Source organism: Sinocyclocheilus grahami, unplaced genomic scaffold (assembly GCF_001515645.1).
Source record: "Sinocyclocheilus grahami isolate Dianchi unplaced genomic scaffold, SAMN03320097.WGS_v1.1 scaffold1665.1, whole genome shotgun sequence".
Taxonomy (NCBI): domain Eukaryota; kingdom Metazoa; phylum Chordata; class Actinopteri; order Cypriniformes; family Cyprinidae; genus Sinocyclocheilus; species Sinocyclocheilus grahami.
The window spans coordinates 122,690-148,364 of NW_015506844.1; the positions used below are offsets into that span (position 1 = coordinate 122,690).

The 25,675-nt window shown below is 36.9% G+C and overlaps 1 protein-coding gene across 4 annotated transcripts in view; it reads right to left on the bottom strand.

Moving 5' to 3' along the window:
* LOC107571884 (runt-related transcription factor 1-like) overlaps positions 1–19,438 on the bottom strand; it is a 26,664-nt gene extending 7,226 nt beyond the window's left edge. Inside the window, exons 1-5 of one of the 4 annotated variants that reach the window (XM_016258265.1) lie at positions 19,371–19,438; positions 12,693–12,949; positions 11,390–11,546; positions 7,124–7,228; positions 3,683–3,850 (exon numbers count right to left, since the gene is read on the bottom strand). In XM_016258265.1, the coding sequence (XP_016113751.1) occupies positions 3,683–3,850; positions 7,124–7,228; positions 11,390–11,546; positions 12,693–12,949; positions 19,371–19,413 (730 nt within the window). In that variant the 5' untranslated portion in view covers positions 19,414–19,438. Of the gene's footprint in view, positions 1–3,682; positions 3,851–7,123; positions 7,229–11,389; positions 11,547–12,692; positions 12,950–15,803; positions 16,265–19,370 lie in introns of those variants that run through there. The other 3 variants (XM_016258266.1, XM_016258267.1, XM_016258268.1) reach the window with 3 other exon arrangements.
* Positions 19,439–25,675: the final 6,237 nt, after the last annotated feature.

Genomic DNA, 25,675 nt, shown 5'->3' on the forward strand with positions numbered 1-25,675 from the left:
CGTGCCGCACACATACACACACACACACACACACACACACACACACACACTTCCTTTCACTATCCCTGAACTATTACACACTATTGCAAAAGCACAACACAAGAGTTTTTTTTTTTAATTCTGATTGATTTTATGAAATGTTTCTATTCCAGAAAAGTAATTCATATGATTTTATAACTGACTCTAATGAGGTCAGTGATGCTTAGAATTATCTACAGTGGGTTTAGTAGGGCTGACGGACTACAAATAGACTAGACTAGACTAGACTAGAATAGAATAGAGCAGGGTTTGCCAAACTGCAGTTTGGGGAAAATGCAGGAAGTTTGTTAGTATTTATTTTTGGTTTATGTTAATTTATCATTTCTATTATTTTGTTTTTAGATTTACTTCTGGTATTCTTATGTTAATTTTTATTCTATGTGTGGAGTGTCAAAAATGAATGTAAAATGAAAATTATTTAAAAGTAAAAGTAATAAAAATAAAATATATTAAATACAATTATATATATATATATATATATATATATATATATATATATATATATATATATTAGGGGTGTAACGATACACGTATTCGTACTGAACCGTTCGGTACGAGGGTTTCGGTTCGGTACGCATTACAAACCGAACGATTCGTTGGACTACTCCTATTACATTTGGAAAATAAAATAAAGTGTGTGAAATATAATGTTCTCAGTGCCACTGCCCAAACGACGTAACAGCCCCCAAAGAAAAACACACTGCTCCAGTCAGGCGTAGGCTGGACTAGATCCTTCATTGCAATATGTCTAGTCACTAGGGCTGGACAATAATGTTATATCAATATTTATGGCAATATCATTTTTTTCAATAACGGTGATATGAGTTTTAAACACATTTCCGATATTTTGATACACATTACCAGTTTCCCATACATTGATTTATTTGTGCCGTTTGACTTTGTTGAATAAACATGAGCACTGCACATTTCAAAATCATAACACGGCGCGGGTGTTTTATATGAATGTATCTCTGAAGGGAAGACTGTCTTCAGAAAAGTTTCTATGGCATTTTCATTTTATCTGATAAAGCAGCGTTCATGAGCCCGGCACTGCTTTGTGTACAGCCGTTACCAGGGAAACCACTGTTACTACCGCTCCAGAAGCGCCTCCTGCTGGCAGAAAATGGAGCCCGTCTCCAGAAACATGTTTTTGTTGTTGCTCACTCTTTGATTTTTTTTTTCTGCAGCAACTCATATTCTTTATCTTGGCTGAAGCACTTCTCTTTCAATCTATAAGAATAATCAGCCTATGTTATAGTTTAAAGTTAAATATATTAATATTATTAAGGTGAGCCTTAACAAAATAAGGAGATAAACACACTCTACAAACTATCCCCACAGCATTTAGGCAGGCATTTCCAACTGATTCAAACAGGGCAAAACAAATCACTGTAACAAATCATGATTACAAAATTTTAAAAATCAAGGAAATTTCTCTGGCATGTCTTTCTTTTTGCTGTATTGAAAATGTACCGAACCGTGACACCACTGTATCGTATCGAACCGAACCGTGAATTTTGTGAACCGTTACACCCCTGATATATATATTATTTGTTAATTGAAATATGTTTTGAAAACATACTATATTACAGTAAATCTATTTTAGAAAAAAATATATTTTATATCTGCATGTCATGTGATCATTAAATGGCATCAGAGAACTATGAATATGCAAATATGTTGTTAAATGATTGAAATATTAAAGGGGTCATATGATGTTGCTAAAAATAACATTATTTTGTGTATTTGATGTAATGAAATATGTTTATGCGGTTTAAGGTTTAAAAAACACATTATTTTCCACATACTGTACATTATTGTTTCTCCTCTATGCCCCGCCTTTCTGAAACGCGTAGATTTTTACAAAGCTCATCGGTCTGAAAAGCGAGGTGTGCTGTGATTCGCCAGCTATCCAGTGCGTTGTGATTGGCCGAATACCTCAAGCGTGTGACGGAAATGTTACGCCCCTTGCCACATTGTGATGCCTTGTCCCGGCCGGAGTGATGAGACACAAACATTAAAACCCATTATAAACGAGGCATTTGTTGCATCCAGACATAATTACGACATAATTACGGATTATAATGACTTATACTGTCTTTTTACGCGTTGCACTGCATCGCGCTGCGTAAACATAAAACCATGTCTGCATTTGTGATCGGAGAAATTACAAACTACAAACGCTACTCTACACTGCTCAAAACTCGCGTTTGAATCGTCAGTTGCAAATTCTTTATATATAAAAAACTTACTTACAGGCTGTGAGTCAGAACAGCCGGCACTGTAGTCTACTCTTCCAGGATCAGGAAATAGTCCTCCATAAAATGTGCTGCACACATCTGAATATTTGGGTTGAACTGTTCTGGAACGGTGTTGTAAATTCAACTTAACCACTGATTTCTAGTCGTGTCCTCTTTTGGAAGGCCAAACAAAGTAGTTTCACTTTCACAACAAAACACAGCGTCACACACGGCGGCCTAGAGTGAGTGGAGGCCAGAGGCCTAAAGTGAGCAGAGCCTAGAGTTAGCGGCGGCCGGCTTGAGTGAGTGGCGGCCGGTGGGCTTGAGAACGGTGCGGCGGGCGGGCTTGCGGCAACCACATGTGACGACCCCGGGCTGGACTCCACTTCGTCCATGGTGAAAGCCGATCCAGCGATCCACAGCGCGAAGTTGATGTATTTCCTCAGTGACCAGCACGAATCAGCTCCAGGCATGACGAAGCGGATATCGTCCTCTTTTGGAATGCCAAACAAAGTAGTTTCGCTTTCACAACGAAACACAGTGCCTTCACGACATGGCGGGGGCAACAACAATACTACAGCGAGAATAAAAGTTATGCCTTCTTTCTTTGCGTGAACATTTGGGCGGCGTTATGCAAATCTTCCCACATTGTAGACATGTTAGAACGTGTTAGAACGAGCTGTTTTAGGTAGGCGTGGTTGACTCTTAACTTTTATAAACTTTTATTTGAGACTTTAGTCTTTGCAACTTTACAGATCTTCTTTATGCACCAAGAGCTTGTAACACTTCAAAGAGAAAGGAAAAATTTTAATCGCATCATATGACCCCTTTAATAAATATTTAATATTACATTTTAATAAATATTTATATATGAATAAATATTAGGGGGGAAAGTAAATGTATACGTAAATATTTAAATATATACAACATAAAAGTAAATGCAAAAAAATTATTAAGTTAAAGGGGTTCAGCTGACTAAAAACATTTGCTTTTTACATTTAATTAGGAAATAAACTTAACCAGAAAATTAAAAAGTTTGGGAATTCTGGAATAGTAATAAAAACCGAACTAAAGAACAATCCTCTACATAGAAGAGTAGAGTAGAGTAGAGTAGAGTAGAATAGAATAGAATAGAATAGAATAGAATAGAATAGAACTAATAATCAAGTCTACACTCAGTAGCGGAGCACAATATAGAATCAAACAGGACAGAACAGAAGGGAATAGAATGGAATTGAATAAAATTAACAAACATGTCTACCTTCAGTAGAAGAGTAGAATCTAGAATAGAATATGGCAGAACAGAATGGAATTGAATAGAACTAATAAACAGCACTGCCCTCGTGTGTCATCAATGATGTAGATGTGCGTAAGGTACAGAGAGGTTTTGACATCTAACTCACCGGAAATCTGGCTGTGGGCGGGACTGCTGAAGGGGGGCGTGTTGAGGGCGGGGCGGGGGTTAGGGGCAGGACCGTGGTGTGGACCGCACCGCATGGCACTTCGCCTCAATTGCTCAGAGAAAGCTAACGCGCCTGGCTTTACCGCTTCATCGGGCTTCTGTCGGTGGCCTGGACACACATACACACACACACACACATACAGAATGGAGATGAGGAAGAACGATTTAGTTACTGTCTGTCCGTTAACACAATCAAAGCCACTTAAAGACACACACAACATATACACCATGATCTGACCACACACACACTTCTGTACACCTCACTTCCTACTAATGATGTTGAATGAGCTTGTCATTGCACCAGTAGGGGGCGCTGTGGTGTCTAATGTGTGCGTGTGTCGTTCTGACCTCACACACAGAGAGCACAGTGGGACTAATGATCGCAGGTGATGAGAGAAAAAGGCAAACGGAAAGGAACAGAAAAGACGCAGTCACAGCTGTGTGAAACCATCAGCCGCACTCATCCGCACAGTCGTCGGCGCGCACGCGAGGAGAGGAAGTCCCGCTGAAATCAGAGAGCACGTCTGGGCGCTTTGAAGACGAGGCCAGCGCATCCCGCCAGACAGACCCAGAATATGCGGGGTGGCGCCGTCCAATGGATTCCCGACCGGAATAACGGACCAACGGGGAATAGACCCGCCACAGCCACCAACAGGAGAGCACAGCGTGATATGCGCTCATATAAAGACATGCTATTAAAACACACACACACACACACACACACACACAGTACACTAGTCTGACCAACAGACACTATACTAAAACCAATGATTCTGAAATATTCCAATAACGTGGCATACCAATACAAGTATTTAGGCAGGAGACACGCTTTCTAACTCAATATTAATGATAGTCCTGTTATTTTAACAATTTTAAACTTAGTAATAATAGTAATATACACTAGCCTATGTACTGGTTTGTAAGGGGCATAAACGTTTCCTGTGAACCAACATAATAATCAGACTTAAATCTCACTTGTTACTTGTTAAACTGACTAAAATCACAGTAGAGACAAAACGAAACCCCATCCAGCCACCAACAGCCAAACCACATCAAACACAAACACGTCCACAGCTTTGGGTTGCCATTTTACACTGATCAAATGAGAGTGAGAACTAACATAATAATAAAAAACACTAGTTGGAAGTACATATATCACATCTCTGGCCCCAAATAGTATTTTAACACTTAAAAGTGTCTTAAGGTCACATGACAACAATATACAATATATATTAGGGCTGCACGATATTGAAAAAACTCACATTGCAATATTTTTTTTCTGTGATATATATTGCGATATGGAGAAAAAAAATTAGATGACTTCAATAGCTTTATATTTGGAAAAAAATAATCAATGATTGGGGTGATTTTGTAGGCGAGTAAATCAGCATAGGAAATAAACTAATTACAAGCATAGATCAATAACAGAACAAAAATACAAATGAAATAAGCAGTGCTTTATATTTTTCAGGTAAGTCTAAGAGTATTCAGGTACAGAAATTGAATAATCAAATGTAAAATAACACTGCATAGTTTTCACTACAAATTAAATCTAACAAATCTGTGTTAAAGCTACAAAAGTGATTTTTCTTTGTGTTTTGTTGTTTGATTAACGTTCATGAACAGAGAAAGCAACAAGAACATTAAACTGCTGTGAACCAATATACTGTTAAACATCCATTTTCTTTCTCAATTGTTTCCCTTCACCTAAGCCATAAGCAACTGTGTTTACAAGGATACTTGCAGAGCACTGTATTTCATGCACAAATAGACGCAGAAGTGAACAGAATTCATTGTTCACGTGCATCTGCGTGACTCTCACCGTGTCTACACCGGACGCGAGCGGCACGGCGCGGTGCGATGCGACAAAATACAATAGAATCCATTATAATCAGTGATGCTGTCTGTCTGTGTCTACACTGGATGCGGCGCGACAAATCCTCGACAGTAAACTGATGTAACGTCTTTATGACGTACTGACACAAAGTTCAAATGATATGCAACGGTCGCTTTGTCGTGTCCAGTGTAGACAAACCTTGGGGCCGTTCACATGTTGCGCCTTAAAGGGGTCATACGATGTTGCTAAAAAGAACATTATATTGTGTATTTGATGTAATGAAATGTGTTTATGTGGTTTAAGGTTCAAAAAACACATTATTTTCCACATAATGTACATTATTGTTTGTCCTCTATGCCCCGCCTTTCTGAAACGCGTCAATTTTTACAAAGCTCATCGGTCTGAAAAGCGAGGTGTGCTCTGATTGGGCAGCTATCCAGTGTGTTGTGATTGGCCCGAATACCTCAAGCGTGTGACGGAAATGTTATGCTTCTACCATACTGTTATGCCGTGTCCCGGCCAGAGCGACGAGACAAAAACATTAAAACCCATTATAAACGAGGCATTTGTTGCATCCAGTGGGGACATAATTACGGATTATAATGACTTATACTGTCTTTTTACGCATTGCATCGCGCCACATAAATATAAAACCATGTCTGCATTTGTGATCGGAGAAATGACAAACAACAAACGCTACTCTGCACTGCTCAAAACTCTTTTGGAAGGCCAAACAAAGTAGTTTCACTTTCACAACAAAACAAACAGCGCATTCACAACATTGTGGCAGCAACAATACTACAGCGAGAATAAAAGTTACGCCTTCTTTATTTGTGTGAACATTTGGGCGGCGTTATGCAAATATTCCCACATCGTGACGTGGACATGTGGGGGCGTGTTAGAATGAGCCATTTTAGGTAGGCGTGGTTGACTCTTAACTTTTATAAAGAATATCTCTTTGGATTTGAGACTTTAGTCTTTGCAACTTTACAGATCTTCTTTATGCACCAAGAGCTTGTAACACTTCAAAGAGAAAGGAAAAATTGAAATCGCATCATATGACCCCTTTAAAACGCGTGGGGAAACGCCAGTCGCGCCGCTTTCTCCTTCTTTCCAAAGCGCTCAGGAGCTTGCGCTTTCGTGGCATTTGCCATTGCTAAATGACCGTGACCTGCGCTCTCCACGACGACGCTGAAGTTTCAACAAAGGATAAATGGATTTACAGCACTGAAAATCGCTTGCAGTAGCTCTACTACTAAACGTATTTAAAATGGGTATCTCTGTACAGCTGTCACGTCCGGTGTAGACACCGTGTCTGTGTGTGAGCAAAGAAAACAATCAGTATAAATATAACGATCAGTATACTAAACATCGCACATCCTGCGATGTGACTATCGCGGATATATGAATTTATATAGTTGAATTACTGAAATAAATGAACTTTTCCACGACATTTTAATTTATTGAGATGCACCTGTAAATATACATACACACACACAAAATATAATGTTTTGTATATTTATATTTGCATGTGTCATCACTCACGTCGTGGTTCGCGGGGTCCGTCTACAGTAATCTTTATGGCTCTCTGATACGTGGCCACCTGAGGAGGGTTTGTGAAGACAGTGATGGTGAGAGTGAAACTCTTCCCTGAAAAATACAGACAAACAAACAGGTTAGAAATTCACCATTTGCAGGATATATTTAGCACTTCTTCACAGGATATATTTATTAGTAGCTACATGTGAGGAGTACATATTTAAAGGAGTGTGAGACAGTAAAACACAGTAAGCGAGAGGGAAGTGAGTGTGTTTCTAGATGAAGACGACGTGGCTGATCTATCATTAAGATGCTTGTCATCATAAGTGGCCGTGTCACAATAAAAACCCCACAAGCAGATGCAAAAGGGAATTTAAAGTCACCTTTGTTGTGTCCTTAAACAGAGACAAAGTTCAGACAGTACAGTGGAGACACGGGCCAAACAGCATCTCATTTGACCACATCCCCAAATAAACAGATGACACATGGACAATTTCAAAAAGACAGAGTGAGAGAAAGAGAGTCAGAAATAATACAGTGAGCTATCGAGAGGAGCCGCGACACAAAGACAGACAGATTTGACATGAACTGACACCAGCACACACTTACCAATAAAAACAACCAAAGAGATGAACCATAAAATCAGAAAGTATAAAAGTAATTTCCCATATGAAAGTAAAGACTTTTTGGGATGTTGAAGAATTAATTAATTAATTAAATACATTTTTTAATCATGTACTTCTTTTGATTTATAGTCATTTTTATTTAAATCATTATATTTCAATAATGAGATTTATAACTTAATGAAATCCTGACCATAAAAAAGCAAAGGAAAACATTAGGATACATTACAAAACATTATATAACATGCTTAACTGTAATATAAATAATGTTGAAATGTAAAAATTATTCATGGTACAAAAACAAGCTTAATTTTCTTTTATGTAAAATATAAAATTAGATTTTTGGATGAAATATTTTCATGAGGTTTACCCAAGAAACATTTTTCACAAGTCACTGCTGCCTTTGACGATAGCAAGACTATTATTATTATTAATGTTGCACGTTATAACCAATAACACATGATTCCAGTGAGTTTATGGATGCAATGCCCAATCAGAAGTATTTAGATTAGTCATTGCTGAAACACTAGTTTTGTTGTTCAGTGTGCTTGCTCACTGAGTGACTTCTGCTCTCTCGCAAATTCTCACATCATAAACCACAAAGAGAAGATGCGCGTGCGATGTAAGTATAAGAGATTTATTCATCATACAGTGTAGACGGCTTCACTGATTATAACGGGAGTGTTTTTTGAAGTGCATAAACCCACGCTAGACTAAAGTCAGTGATGATGTTCTTTGCTCATTTTCTGTAGCTGCTGTTTGAAAAACTGAGGAAACGTAAACATTAAAATTAGTAACTTAAAATTTTTATATTAAACTGTTATCATGTTAAATACAAATGCAGTCATATTAAAAATATTTTATGACATGCTACTTGACTAAAAAAATATAATGTGTAGTTAATAGATTATACTAACATTAGGCTGCTTTTAGCCTTACCCTGGAGTGGGTTCACTCTCCGGCTATGAAGTAAGTAAATAATTGAATAAATAAGCATGATAATATTGTGAATTGGCGATCTCACAGGCTGATGATAGGATGATATGACTATGGAACAAACTCACACAAATTATAATGAGATGCATGATTTTAGTTGCGTCTCATGCTTTGACTGACATTATGAGGCGAGACGTGCATATGTGCCAAATGACAAACTGAATTTGACTACAAGGATTATGGGAACTGGGGTCTGTACCCACAATTCCTGATGCCTTCACCTGTCACTCATCACTATGACGATGAGAAGGACCCCAGGGAGGCGGCCGCTTGCGTGCCAACATCAGGTTTGATTTACATGGCACTAAATTGGCCTAAGTGCTCCAGCCAAAGCAAGGTATGGTTACACACACACGCGCTAGTTGTTATTCAGCCAGAAAAACAGAGCTGGGAAAAACTCCAAGCTGTTCCCCAAAATCTGACAAACTAAGAGGTCTGACCACACACATATGCACAGATGTGACACGCACACACAAACACGGGCCACGCCAAGGATCAGGTGCTATTCTGAGCGCAGTCGCTGTGACAACACCGATCCACTTCTGTCTGCCATGACCTCACACACAAACAACACACATCACATCCAGGAAAACACACTTAAAACGCTGTAATACTGCACTAATGATTTATGAGAAAATGTTCAGAACATTCGGTTTTAAAAACAGTACCATGGTATTGTCATGGTACCCCATATCATGGTATCATTTCCAAAAAAAACTGGTAGTATGTATGTCAAAAAGCAGTATTACTGTGTTTTTTTTTCACCCAGCAGCATATATATATATATATATAGTAATGTTACCATAGTACTTCTTTGAAGTTTCTTGGACTACCATGACAATACCATGGTATTTGGACACATTACCATGATAATACCATATTTTTGGACATGCAGTATGGTATTAGTATGCCATTAAATTGAGTACCTTGAAGTCAGTATCATGGCATATTTCAGATCTGATACCATGCTCCATTTATATGACCCATTTTTAAACATTTACTTACATTAAATTAAATTACATTATCATACCATGATATTTTTTGTAGCTTGTGGAGCTATGTAAATACACTGGTATATGAATATGGTAATCATTCTATAGTACCATTTTTATATGAATTCTTAAGAAATATAAATGCAAAACACTGACTCATCTCTTCCTGTCTAACACACTCATTACAAAACCTTTTGCACTAACACACACACTTACACAGAGTGTGGTTCAGTGGTTTAGCGTCTGGATGGGAGACGTTCTGTCTGAGAGACTCACTGCCCAAACAGGGAGGAAGTGCAGAGCGTTTCTCAAGGGGATGTCCCTACATAGTGTGTGTGCATGTGTGATGTGGGGGAATTTGTTTATAATTTGTTTATATGTGTCTGTTTTGTAGAGTACTGTACAGTATGTGGGTGTGAGCACGGACAAATGAAACTCAAAAAGCAAGAAACTTTATAAATGTGTGCATGAAAATGTGCCTGAAAACATCAAGTGACTCATGATGCTGCGAAAACAATATTAGATGGACAAAAAAGCCACATAGATGCAGTCTTTGTTGTCTTATCTACACGTCTACATAATACAGAGTAGCAAGAGTGTGTGTAGATATGCATAGTTTACATTTCTCTCTTACCTAACACGCTCTTGCTGTTTCTTCTCGACCTGCACTCTTTTCCGGCACTAAACCTAATCACTTCCATCGCAGCAGAGTGCAGCTGCTCTCGCGCTCACAAACACGCTTGGATAAACAACAGTCTGTGAGGATATGCATGTCTGAAATTCACTGAAAAGCAAGACTTTCATGCAGTAAAAATGGACAAATATGTTTTGTTTAACAATCCGGACTAAACATTTATGCTTTTCTTTGTAAACAAACTCAGTTTCCATTTTCAATGCATGTATTCTGCACTCAAAGCATGCAAGCACACCTGCTGCAAACATCAACTTAGTTGCCTCTATTATGCTGTGTTCAAATGATGACACAGACAAAAGAGAGCAGGACAAAAGAGTGTGTATGCATTCATATATTTATCGCAGGTCTGGACATGTAGATTAAAAGCAGTCGTGTTTGCGTTGAGGACTACATCAGTGAAATCACATCGGGCCTTGAATAGAGCCCTGCGGGACCCCTAGTTTTCCCAGAAGCCAGTCATTGTGTTGACTAACTACTCTGTCATTACAGAAGCTGGACGATTTATACATCATAAATACTGTAAGAAGCCACTCCTCATTTTCTCACAAGTAACATTTTTGGTGGTTTAAATATCTAAAATACAGGCCACAAAAATGGCATTGCTGTGCTCTGTTACCACAGTGAAGTGGTTCAAAAATCAGATGGTGGTACAAAGGGCTGGATGGCTAGCAAGTGTACATAAAACCTTGTGTTTTAAATAGATAAGATCTGCAGTATTTGACTGCCCCGACCACCTGCCACAGGAAGTGGAAGCGACAGGTAACGGTATGTGCTGATGTGTTTGAGCACAATATCAAAACACATGGGAAAACATACACATTTAACCAAGCATGTACACACATGCAGACATTGACATTAAAATATATGTGTCACGGCTCAGCGGTGAGTCTGATGTGTGTTTCCTTTTCTCAAACGTTTATGTCTAAGTGAGAAGGAGTGAATTTATTAAGCATTATATGCATTTTACCTCGTCCACTGCGGCCAACGAAACGCAGATCATTAAATCGGGCCACTTGGTTCTTGATGGGGGCTGTGGCGTTCCGAAGTTCAGCAGAGTAATTCTCATCGTTGCCGGCCATCACTGTGACCAATGTTCCGTCAGTGATGTCACCAAGGGCAACCACCTGTCAACCAATGAATGAGGAAGATATGTTAGATACGTTTAAACCTGTCAAAACTGCATTTAATAAACAAACCAAAAATACAATATATGACAATTATCACACTACGTCAAAATTGTCAATGAAGGATGAATAATAAAGAAGACAAATGATAATATTAGCAAAATGATAAAATAATTAATTGATTTGATATAGCTATATGGTTTTGTAAGAAGTCTCTTGTACTCACCAAGGCTGCATTTATTTGATCAAATATTCAGTAAAAAGGTAATATTGTGATTTTTTTTTTTTGCATTTTAAAACTGTTTTCTATTTGAATATGTTAATATGTAATTTATTCTTGTGATGCAAAGCTGAATTTTCAACATCATTACTCCAGTTCTCAGTGTCACATGATCCTTCAGAAATGATTTATTTTTCAGGATTCCTTGATGAATAGAAAGTTCAAAAGAACAGCATTTATTTGAAATATAATTTTTGATTATAAATGTCTTGTCACTTTTGATAAATTTAATGCATCCTTGCTGAATAAAAGTATTAATTTCTTTTGAACACTATACAACTGAACATTATTTAATTGCAATTATATATTTTCTGTAACTTAACTATTATTATACTTAATAATCGATCTTATTTAAATACTTTATTACTAAGCAAAAACATTGGGCAGAGGGTGAAAATGAAAACCAAACAACATTCAAATCCTTTTTACTCTCCTGCGTCATGTCCACTTGCACAATATCTCCACATCTAAACTAAATGAGCAGGTTATTTGCATATTAACTGTAAATGTCAGCGCATTCTTCTGCTCTTTGTTTCAGAGCGCACACTTGCCTCACAGCACTTCACTCTGAATTTGTCAAGACTGGGTGGTTTGCATTTTTGCCGTCATTTGCCAAATGTAAAAGATGATGATGATGATGATGATGATGATATTGCAGTCACCCGTGATGACAGGAGATTAACAACAATTACTGACGCTTCCCGCCAAATCATTAGCTTAATTAAGGATGTGCATTAAAGTCCAATGTGAGATTGTAGGATTTTAAAATGTCCTTGAGCTTGAGAAAAAAATACTTCTTCATATTGCCCAATATTATTAAACAATTAGATGTCACTGAAAGACAACAGCGGTCTGTGGTCAGCTACCTTGAAGGCGATGGGCAGAGTCTTGTTGCAGCGCCAGTGTGTTGGCAGGACAGAACAGAGGAAATTGGGGCTGTCAGTGCGCACCAGCTCTCCTGGGTGGTCGGAAAGCACCTCCACCATGCTTCGGTCAGCCATGCGCAGTTTGCCCACCAGGGCGGCGCTGCTGTTCTCCTGAGCCCCTAGGGGCAACCCCTCATTCATCTTCCCCGAGCTCAGGGTGGTTGAGGGAGGCGTGAAGCGTCGCCCAGGCGCAGGTTCTGAAACACAAATGTGCATTAGGCTTTTTACTAAACGTATAGAAATAAATTACTCAATAAGAAACATTTTACAATATATCACATTTGCAAAAAGTAAATCCCATATGTGGCATTGTGGCATTGTTCAGCACTGTATTACTAGGCAGAATAAATACTTCTAGTAAAATTGACACTTTCGGCCTGAATTACAGTGATTTTACTTTGAGTTGGGCCACAAAAACAAAACATATTGTTGGTCGCAACCTACAGTATATCCGAGTGGTTTCAAAAAATTTATTTTAATATATATATATATATATATATATATATATATATATATATATATAATTTTATATATGTTTTTTTTATATGCAAAAAGTAAATCCCATATGTGGCATTGTGGCATTGTTCAGCACTGTATTACTAGGCAGAATAAATACTTCTAGTAAAATTGACACTTTCGGCCTGAATTACAGTGATTTTACTTTGAGTTGGGCCACAAAAACAAAACATATTGTTGGTCGCAACCTACAGTATATCCGAGTGGTTTCAAAAAATTTATTTTAATATATATATATATATATATATATATATATATATATATATATATATACAATTTTATATATGTTTTTTTTAAAGAGCCCCAAATCTAAAGTGATTTATTATTTATTAAACATTGTCATCTTAAATGAAAGCAATAAGACACTTCGTCCCCTTGGAATTATAAGGTTCTAGCTGACATTTTTGTCAAAATTGAGTTATTCACATATTCTTATTCTGTGACAGCTTATTTACATTATGTGATAGATTTTTAAATGTTGTGTACATTTTGGGACTTTTTATAAAAAATAAAAAAAAATGTTCTATCTACACAGTCGAATGGAACGTAAAAACTTTGAGGCTCAAAATCTCAAAACTACTCGGAATGCAGATAGAACCTTATAATTCCAAGGGGATGACTTTCTGCCATGTATTACAGTGATTTTACTTGATCGGGACACAAAATGACTACTTAACCCTAGTAAAATAATGCTAATGCATGGATACAATTAGAAAAATTTACAATATATCACTTTTGAAAAATTAAGTATGAGATGTTGCATTGCTTAGTACTGTATTACCAGGCATAACAATCGTTTCTAGTATAATTGATTGCTTATTAAACATTGGTATCTTAAATAAAGGCAATAAGACACTTTCAGCCTTGTATTATAGATATTTTATTTACATTTTTTTACTTAACCATAGTAAAATCACTTCAATGCACAGCTTCTCATGCCTTATTCCTTCATTTACATCCTATGTTACTGCACAATATCTCATTTTATGCAGCTCTGCTCAGTGTATGCTTCTACGTTTTTAGTTTTTGTCATGCCCATAAACTAAATAAAAAAAAAATAATAATTTCTAAGCAACTTCTGGTGCCCATGCAGCAGCAGCAGTGTCTCGCAGGCATATGAAAATATTAAAACCGTCAGACAGCGCTGTGGCCCACAATCATTCAGCCAACCACAATCGATGCCACATGAGTGCGGTTACACACGTTACAGCGCTGCGCACAGTGAGCCACTGCGTTCTCTCCAAACCCACTGCCCAATATAAACACAGACACAGTCACTACATCAGGCTAAAACTGGAGTTTGTTGACGGGTGTTTGGGGTGAGTGAGACGAGGTGTAGAAAACTGAGAGAGAGATGCATTTTAAGACAGAATGCACAAAACACAGCACAAATTCGGGAAGCCATACACTGACATACATAGGCAGACATATGAGACTTTGAAAATAATGAAAATGCAAAGACTTATTGTTACAGCACAGTATGTGGGATGAAAACTAGATTTTTAAACAATGTCTTCTTTTGTTCTGAAAACACATCTATCAAGCTCTTAAAAATATAATTGATATAATCTAATCTTTATATTCAAGTCATTTTCAAACATTTTCTACACACATTCTGACTTAATGAAAGTAATTTTCATAATCACAGACTAATATAATAATTGTTCAATCATATTTTTCCAAGTAAAAAAACATTTACATAACATGTAATATCATACATGAACATCAAGAAGATTCCATTTGACCTGAATATAAATTAAAAAAGGTCAAATGCAATATTAAAAAAAATATAATTAATGATGTTGACACACAGTCAGGAGGGTCTATGGAGGTCTTCTCTCTCTCTCTCTCTCTCTCTCTCTCTCTCTCTCTCACACACACACACACACACACACACACACACATTTGACAACATAAGGATTTCCATCATTTTGGTTGCACTACACTGACTTTAATTCACTTGACATTTTTAAAAACTTAATATTTTTTAACACTACTCAAAAACTATAAATATCAAACTTAATTCAGGAATTTAAAAACAAGTTTATCATGGAACATATGTACTTCTGTTACAAAAAATAGTTGTTTTTTCGTGTAAATATGTTGAATGAATTTCTAGATCAGCTTATTTGTTCTGACCTCTCATATTTAATCTTATTTTAATCTCTTTCCTATTCAATGACTCAAACTGAATACGTTTTTCATAAACTTATTTATTTTTTGTTCATTTTGCTGATTAATTTCTCATTTTAACGCAATTTCGTTTGTGTTTTGCTTATATATGTTTTTTTCATTACAACGGCAGTTTTTGTCGTGCCAATAAAGCAAAGAGAACTGAAGTTGAGACGGAGTTCTGCAGTGTTTTTGACTGTCACATTTGAGTTTGTTGGAATGTCACATTTACCTCATGGTTTAGGTGATGGTTAAAGGTTTCAGTTATTATCAACAGCTATGAACATGCAGGCATTATGAAACCTTACGCGTAAAAATAGACTCGTGAAACCGCCGTTACGCAGAGCTGAGAAACGCTCTTACCGTATTTGGCGTCCCAAAGAAAAACCATTTGGTATGTTTTGAACACCCTCTCAGTCAGGATCAGAATCCAGGGCTCCAGACGAGCTGCTGATTCGGACGCGCACGGATCAAGGGTACGAGCTCAAGGGCGACGTGGAAAGTTCGCGCGTCTTACTATCCGTTTGGTGATGTGGAAACCCTGCCGTTCAGTCTGAACTGAACTCTAAGCAGTTTATGTAGCTGTTGTTCCTCTTTCAGCAGGAGTCATCAGAGAGGATGATCTAGCGCTTGGGTATCCTTGAGAAAGTGTGCGTAAAGTCGCGCACCTTACTGACCGCGCACCTGACGCCAACGCTGTCAGTCTTTAACTGTCTAAAAAGTGCATTCAGTCTATTCTATAAAACTGTAAGCTTTTGGGAGAAAGTATTCTTCCCGAATCCAGAACGCGCGGTCGCAATGAGAATGATGATGCGTTGTGAATGAATCTCCCGGCAGCGACGCGCTTTTACTGGCAATGGGCAGCGCAGGAACGCCAGCCAGGAGAGCTCATTGCATACGCCTCCCCCCTAAACGTTCTCATTGGTCAGCGATGACAGACCTCGACGGGCTCGACCAATCAGAAGACCGTCCGAATCGGGGGAAAAAAAGGATCTGAGCAGTCAATGGAATTCCTTTCCAACTCGTCAAATGGTTGATTCATTGTTGAATTTTGTTCAATTGTTGATTTAATTTACTTATCAAATGGCAGATGCAATGTAGTGTGAACTAAAACCAAGCAGTTTGTTTAATTAGATTATATTCTAATCATTTTTTAAAAAAAAGGATCTGAGCAGTCAATGGAATTCCTTTCCAACTCGTCAAATGGTTGATTCATTGTTGAATTGTTCGGATTTAATTTACTTATCAAATGGCAGATGCAATGTAGTGTGAACTAAAACCAAGCAGTTTGTTTAATTAGATTATATTCTAATCATTTTTTGTTTTACATTATTTCAAGAAATCATGTAAACATTTTTAAAAAAAGTTTAAGGAACATATATAATGGATGGGGGGGATGTAAGTTCGTTTTATACCAGCAGATGTTGTTTTCTGTTTTGTCAGAAGAAACATTATATCAGCAGAACAAGAAGAAAAGTTCCAAAACACCATCCTAACCTGATGTGATGCTAACTTATGACTTATGTGATGCTAACAAAGCATGCAAGCAAATTTCCATTATAGCAGCATTATTTAACAGCAAAACAATTGCTGACACAAATAAACTCTGTCCAAAAAAACCCAAAAACAAAATTAAAATAAAAAAGCAAGAAAATATTCATTCCAGTGAAAAGTCAAGACATCTAAATAAGTACTATCTAGAATTATTTATTCTAAAAAGAATGAAAAAGACTCAAAAAAGGGGATAAATAAAAGAAAGAATAACTGCCTGATGGAAAGTGACTCAGTAATGATCTAAAGTAATGTGTTTTGTAGCCAAAAGGGGGCAGCAGACGATCTACATGGGCCATGTGGAGTCTGTTAGGTCCTGATACAGAATGCATGAAGTGGAAATGGAGAGTAACACCGAAATATTTCGTCATCTTTCAGTAAAATGAACAGAATGTGAATTCATCTGAAAGATCATGCCATCACAAAAGACTGACAATTATTTAAAGAAAGTGTGGTACCTATCTGAAATGAGGGGATTTTTAATTGTATTATTACATGTTTGGTAAATAATAATAGTAAATAATTATAAACATGGGATGGGAGGCCTAAATACAGAACAAGTCTGGCTAATTACAATAAATGTAAATACTGCAGTCAATACAGCATTGTCAAGAATCCCGGTTGATGCAAAATTCAGAACTTTTACATCCATCATTATCAGAAACAAATTTACAAATTTGCCTGCACTTGATGAAAGGACATGTTAAATAGAGCAACATCTGACGGATTCTTCAAAAGGGCTGTAAAGCAGCAAATGCTGCAAATTCCCAAGATAAAGTTGCATTAGTCATATCTAACAGAGTCAGAGTCATTCATAACAATAACACAGAGAACTAAAAGATCTTGTTCTCTTCTGGTTACAGCCAGGGCATGATTCATTTGTTAAAATGTAAAGACCTGCTTTATGAGGTCTGTGCTATTCCCGTCTCATCTTCCTTGTTGTTTGTACTGAACATGAAACACAATACAAAATGCAAATTCTGATATCAGGCACAGTAATGCAAACGCGGCCTCTGTACAAGCCATCCTGGTTATTACACTAAGTATGCTCGAGTCAGTCTTTTTCGTTTTGCTCTGAAATTTGTCTTATTGTAGACAAATGTAATGCATTTCAGTTCAACTGAAAATAAGGTGGCTTCTTTTCTGAGTTTAAATGTCAAAACATCTTTGTGGATTGATATAGTGAAGGACAAAAAGATGCGTTTATAAAAACATTCAATGTCATTTTCAATTAAACTTTTCAATGTATAAATAATCATGTTTGTAGCTGTGATGTACATGTGTTTAAAACCTACAGAGTAAAAATATTGCTACTAACATTAAAATAATAATTTAAGTATATATATATATATATATATATATATATACACATACACTGTATTGTATAACTTACTGATGAAATACGTCATATTAGATCTCTAATCATATAATGCATATAATTATAATATATAGTCTAAGTCATAATTATTTTAAATATTATTTAGAACATAATACTTAATAATACATAATATGATAGTTTTGTAAAAGTGCAACATTTTATTCAGTTATTATAAATAATAATTTTGGATCAGTATAGTCAAAGCAACCAAAGCAGAGATAACGGCTGAATCTGAAAGCAAAGATCAATTCCAGGGAAAATAATATAACCTGCACGCCAATCATAAATGATTTTCTAGCACAAAGGCACCGCAGGTCTTAGATGTGCAGGATCTCGGTCTTGTGTTTTACTGATTTAGAGTAATCTGATCTCTGAAAGTTGAGCAATCAATAGCGCTTGTAGTCGGCTATAAAATATATTGAAAAGCGTTGCAGGGTTACAAATATCTGATCTTGTTTGGTCGAGCCATTGGAGGAAGAACAATATAATTCTATACAAGAACAGCAAACAATTTGATACAACCAGTTTCTTCCCTCAAAAATATTTCCTCTAAACTTAATACAATAATTATAATTGGACCTTCAGAAACATTTCCACGAGGCAACTGCAGTGTAGCAGCAAAACGTTTCAAGGAAGCAAACAAAATACATGCTATAGGCACTCTAAATATGATTTCAGGTGTCATATATATATATATCAGACTGTCATCATTAATGTCAGAATATTTGTATTTGGTTAACACTAATAATAGGCATTATGCAAATAAGATAATTTAATATTCTTATGAAAAGAAAAACAAAGGCTTGATGGTGCACAAGCTCACACAATGAAGATACATGAAGTTGTTGTTCCCTATTTCAACAGTTCCTCTTTCACATTCTAAAGTGGTAAAACAAGAGAAACTACTGACGACAAAAGGAAAAAAACAAAACAATGGATGATGTGATTCATGGAGAACGAAAGTGAGACGAAACTGACAAACTAGAAGAGTTTTGTTTTACCAAATAGTGTGTTGCTGTTTCGGCCCTTCCTCATGAAGTACATGGCCCATGAGAGCGGTCCGGACGCTTTGAAGGGGCCTGAATTCATTTCGAGCTGTTCTGATTCAATCCAGTGTCTGAAATATGGATTCCCTCCTTCACCTTGCTGCATTTATACCCTCGTGTCTCCCACCACCCTGCTCCATATTACACAAAATACAGATTAGAAGAAGAGGCGACGGAGGAAAAGTTGACATGCAGTCAACACTAATACATCCCATCAGTAACCATGGCCTCAGGAGACAGGCCCGTCTCACTGCCCCGGGGCACTTCTAACCTGCTAATTTCATTTAGCCACTGATTTTTCCCTCCTGTCTCATTCATTCTCCATCTTGATGCAGTGAAAATGGTGAAATACTGCATAAGAGAGCAGGTGAAGTGTGTGAAGACGGTCTTGTGAACTCTTGAAAATAAAGGTATAATGTAAAAAAAATTAAGAAACAAAATAAAAGATAAAGTTTTGACTTTCATTTTTGAGTTGAAAACTTACTGATAGGTTCTTCAGATCAGTGTTTTGGTTTCTGGGTTCTTTAAACCACCATTACATGGTTTACTGGAAATAGTGAAAAAATAGTAAAAATAAATAAATAATAATAAATAAATGTATACTTTTTTCAGCAAGGATGCCCTAAATTGATCAAAACTGACAGGAAAGACATTTATAAACTAACGCTGCACTTCCGCCGCGATGTAAAAGGATAAACAGCGCAAGTCGCTTGATCCATTCAGATGTGACACAGGATTGTGTTATACAGTCATGTGATATGGGAACATTAAAGGTTCTGTACACTGTAAAAAATAAGTGTAATTTTAACTGTAAAAGTTTGTGAAAACACTAAGGAAAAAAACTGTTAATAGGTTAACAGTAAGTTCCCGTACTATATACAGGGAAAAACTGTAAAATATCTAACCAGATATTTCATGTAATTTTACAGTAAAATGCTGTTAATGTTACAGTTTTTAGAAGTAAAAATAACAAATCAATGTATAATTTACAGTCAAAAACTGTAAACTGATATTCCCTGAATTCCCTGCATGACACTCCACATTTGAAAGTATTTAGTTTAAATAATCATGTTTTTTTTAGTAGTTATGTTACATCTTCTGTTGTTTAATGAAAGTTTAATGCATTATTTAAGTATCATGTGTGTTACCATGATGGTGTTTTGTGTTTGCATGAATGACTCTGTGCACCTTCTATATATTAGTTTATACTTCTACTTGTGGCGAAGCTACTTGTGATGAGCTTTGATTCTTCATGTGGCTTTCTCTTTTACCAGCTGCATTATTATGGTGGTTGTCAGTATGTTAAAGGTACAAAACAGATTTTAATAGCAGTGTGCATTGTTGAATTTACTGATTTACATTCAAATTTTCTTGTTTGTAAATTACAGTTTTATACTGTACATTTTACAGTTTTTGGCCATAAATGTGTTTACAGTTTTTCTGTATTTTGTACAAAATTATTCTGGCAACCACAGCTGCCAAAATTATTTTGTAAAAACTACAGAATTTATTTTACAGTGTAGTGATGCTAGCTGAAAACAGCCACGACAATGTAAACTGCATGACGAGGTAAACTGGAAAACGCCAATAATTACAAGCTTCTCAATTCAGCACCATAGTAATTTAACTTGCAGTTATTAACACTGTACAAATAGCCCTTATGGTCTTTTGGCAGAAATGTATTTATTATAAATATTACTGTTATTACATATATTACATATGGAATATTTTACTTTTATAGAAGCTGTTTTTGTAGTTTCTACATTTTTTTTATTACAAATGCCATGGTTTATTATTGCTTATTATCTATGGTTATTATGCTTATTACCTAATGAGGACCATGGTTTTACCTGTTGTGACCACCATCTTACTAATAGTCAGTTAAACTCTAGAATTGTATGCAAGAGTTTCATTGGGGCAAATGATCATTTAACAGAATAGCTTCAATGGTGTCTTTCTCTTTAAATGTTTAGTTATAATTCATTTTAATTGAATTAAAATGTAAATTCAATAAGACCCTGATTAAAGATAAATATCAGTGTCTTATATAAATGTAGGTGTTAACTATTTACAATTGTTTTAATAGCAGTAAATGTACTGCATGCTAGCTCAAAATCAGTGCTTTACTGATTTATTTCTATGTGACAAAAATGCACTATTAATTTTGCTGCATTTGCCGTGAATTCTGTAATATCTATCATTATTTGTTTCTGTCCTGTTTTATTTATTCATTTATTTGCTCTATTTTAACCAGGGCTGGACTGGGACAACAAATCGGTCCAGGCATTTTTTGGTCCAGACGGTCCACCGCCACTTCTATGTATACATGATATACACTACTAGTCAAAAGTTTTTGAACAGTAAGATTGCTTTTTAAAGAAGTCTCCATAGGGTTCAAGAGCTACAGACATTTTTATTTGGGTATGTCGTTTTTCAGAAAATGCTCAAAAACAGGGGCGCAGGTTAAGTGGTTAAATAGAAAACAGTTATTTTAAATAGTAACAACATTTCACAATATCAATGCTTTTGCTGTATTTTGGATCAAACAAATGCAGGCTTGGTGAGAATCGACTTCTTTAAAAAACATAAAAAATATTACTGTTCAAAAACTTTGACTGGTAGTGTATGTATGTATCGTATCACAAACTGAAACAAATCATTTATTCGCATTGGCCCATGGAAACCTCTATGAACACACTTAACCTGATTTGGGCAAAAAAGAGCAGGGGACGAATTTACGTTTTATTAAAAAGTGTTTACGTATTCTACACTCATGGCGCGCACACACATTAGGATAGGTTAGATGCCTGCCTCCGTTGCGAGTCCCTATCAAGCACTTTACCGATTCAACTACTCTCCTCTCCTCCTGCCTGGCTCTTTGGCCCGCATCACTCACCGCAGAGCAAGCCTGCATGTTCTTGATAAATCTGCTGTGAAAACGTGGGAAAAGCTGACGAGGAAGAAGTTGGAGTGAAGTGATCTTTATATAGGCATAGCAAAGTACTTCATCGCTCCGTCTATAGCGCATTGTGATTGGATGGTTTACGCTGTCAATACAGGAGACAAACCAATGGGCCACTGGCTGCTCGCTGTCCCTGCGTGATGGTCCTTGGCAAAAAAACCCAAACAGCATTCTGTCGGCCCCTTAAGTGTGTCGGCCCACCTTAAGTGTATCGGGCATACCAGGCATTTTCCCGATTACCAATCCAGCCCTGCCTATAACCTAGCAAAACATTCATGGGGGAACTCGTGGGCCGGATGGGCTGGATTTGTCCAGGGCCGAATTTTAACCCCAGACCAGCCCTAATGGTGTCTATGTCTATTTTGGTCTCCATATGAAAGCTGGCATCATAGATTTCAGAATAACACTGGCAAAGACTCAATTCAGACCACAGCTCGAGTTTCAAAGGGTTCGGTGGACTTTGGCTATCTTGGTGGGTAGCAAGAAAAGGTTGGTAAGCCACAGTAAGTCGTGTTGGTCATTACGACTGGGGTGTATTTGACAGGTCCTGTCACCGCTAATACCACATAAATGGACGTGGAAAGACGCAACACAGACCACATGGTTGTCTAGCGAACTCTCAAAAAATACACATCTATACAGTCTTACCCTTTAAATTCACAGCACAGATTTAGATGTCATTTTCCCTACTGCCCGCAGGCAGTCTGTCCCCTGTGAGCTCCCAGAGATGGGCCACCCCGGGGCCAGCAATGCTGGGCACACAGGATCAATAATCGCTTCCTGGGGCCCAACAATCAATGCTGCCAAAACTACTGAGCAAACGCACCAGGAGCTGAATATCAGCTCAAAGTCAATCATATTTTAAAACAAACAACATATATATAGGCAATAATAATAGGTAATAGGTTGTTCACTGTACATTCAGAGAATAAATGGTCTTGTTTGTGGCAAATAAAGAGGTTTAATCGCATGTATTGTTCAAGAGGAAAATTGCTCATGGGTTGATCTTACTGCTCTGAGGAATTAATGGAGGTCTTAGTTAAGTATTAAATTTGTCTCAGATGTTTCTCCTAAAAATTCCTTTAGAAAAAAAAAACACTAAGAGTTATCATCCAGTAAGATTAAGAGCAACACAATGAATGAGGGTCAGATCAGATCACTGGATGAGAAATGTTTAAACTCATATTGAGATTGATGACTTTCACTGCAAACCTTGTTAAATCTCTCTGGCAACCACATAGCAACGTTCTAAATGACAGTCAGAACACCTTAGTAACTCCATAACAACACCAGAATGTGTTCTACTTTCATCAAATGTATCAGTCTGTTACCTCTTTCAACCTCTCGCTCCTGATTTTTATATGTTTTATCAAATCGTTCTTGTTGCATTTCTCCTTTTAGTCCGTCATTTCTCCTCTGTACTGTATGGGGAGGTTAGTTAAGGGAGAGAGAAGGGAAAATAACTAAGCTTTTGTCCTCTTTAATAATTCATGTTGCTGCCGTTAACTGCTGCTTAAAAGTAATTAATTGATTTTCTGACATATCGTTTAGCAGCACAGCCAAGTGACAGAGCAAAGCACTTTGCCCTCTCTCTCTCGCTCTCTCTCTCTTTCTCTCAAACACACACACACACACACAATCTAGTGAGCTGCCTAACTAGACAGTATTTTAGGACATTATAAGCAACAGTCCTGACAAGAAGGCCAAAATGTACAGCACCAACTACAGATTTGTTAGAAGTAGAATTTATACTCAGGAATTATCATTTAAATTATATATGTGTGTGTACAATTTTAATTTAATTTTAATTACTAATTTGAATTAGTACATTTTTTTAAAACCTCTTTAAATACCGAAAAGTATCAATATATGTATATATATATATATTATTATTATTATTTTTTTATTATTATTATTTTTTTCACATATTGCATTATTAAAATTTAACTTGCTAAAGTCAAACTCTGTTGGACTCAATTGTGATTCACCATGTAATTGCTATTTATGTGAAGTGAGTAGTTGCTGCCAATGTAGTGTGTTCTACTTACAAGGTTTCATGCCGGACAGAATGTTGCCTTACAAGGCAGTGGCCTATGTAGACAGCAGACAGGACACTATGTTAGAACAGAAGTACCAAACTCAAAGTACAGAGACTAACACATGGGTTATTTAACATTGTGATGCACATAGACTATAACACTATATCTGTGTGTGGATGTGGACGGGACAGGCACAGATGTCCTTCGGTCAGGGCCACACACACACTCATAATCCAGCTGTATTGACATTGCTGCCGATCAGAGCGTTCCCGTATGGAGACACACTCGATCTAAGGTCACCACAGTCTAAGGCGCTGATATTCCCATGGTCCTCTAGTCTGGTCCATGAGCACTACTGAGTTGATCCTTTGCCAGTGAACACCTGCCTCAGAACAGTTGTGTTTGCAGTGTAGCTTTAAGCTAAAGTGCTGTAAGAGCTCATAGAGGGGCCGTCCTGCCCCTTAAGAGGAAAAAACAGCACATGGAACGATCCCGCTGTGAGTTTCAATCTACCTCCATCACGGCTCCCAGAGGCCTCGTATACTGTAATGAGAATCCGACCGCCACACATTCTAATGGGCTACACACACTGCATTTGGGAAACTGCGCACAATCAACTATATTAATATCAAACACTTAAATTAAACATTTACAATGGATTAAAACAGAATATAAACACAGTGCATTTAAAACAGCTTTCAAATCTGGTAAAGCCAAAGTGACTGGCTGCATAGATAAATTATGTATTAATGCATTAAACTGTGACGTTGGTTGCAACTTTAAAATACTCTAAATACTGTATATATAACATAAACTCTGAATGTCTGTGCTATATGCATGAATAATAATTCAAATCATCTGGCTTGTTTAGGAGAAGTCTGCAATTAGAAAGCAATATAACAGTGAAGGAAGGACCAGAAACTTAAAGAGTGCAAGATTGTTTGCACTGGAAACAGTAAGAATCAACCTAGCAACCAGCCAAAACAGCCTAGCAACCACTAGTGTTATTTTACTATCATTGATACTAAAATGATACAACTACATAGCAACCACACAGAACACCCTAGCAACTACATAGCAATGACCCTTAACACCCCAGTAACCAACTAGCAACCAAGCAAAACACCCTAGCAACCATTCAGAATACCTTAACAACCTCCTAGCAACCAGCCAGGACACCCTAGCATCATGTCGGTGAGTGGGGAAATGTCAAAGCGTTAAAGGTGGCATAGAATGCATTGATACAATATCTTGAAATC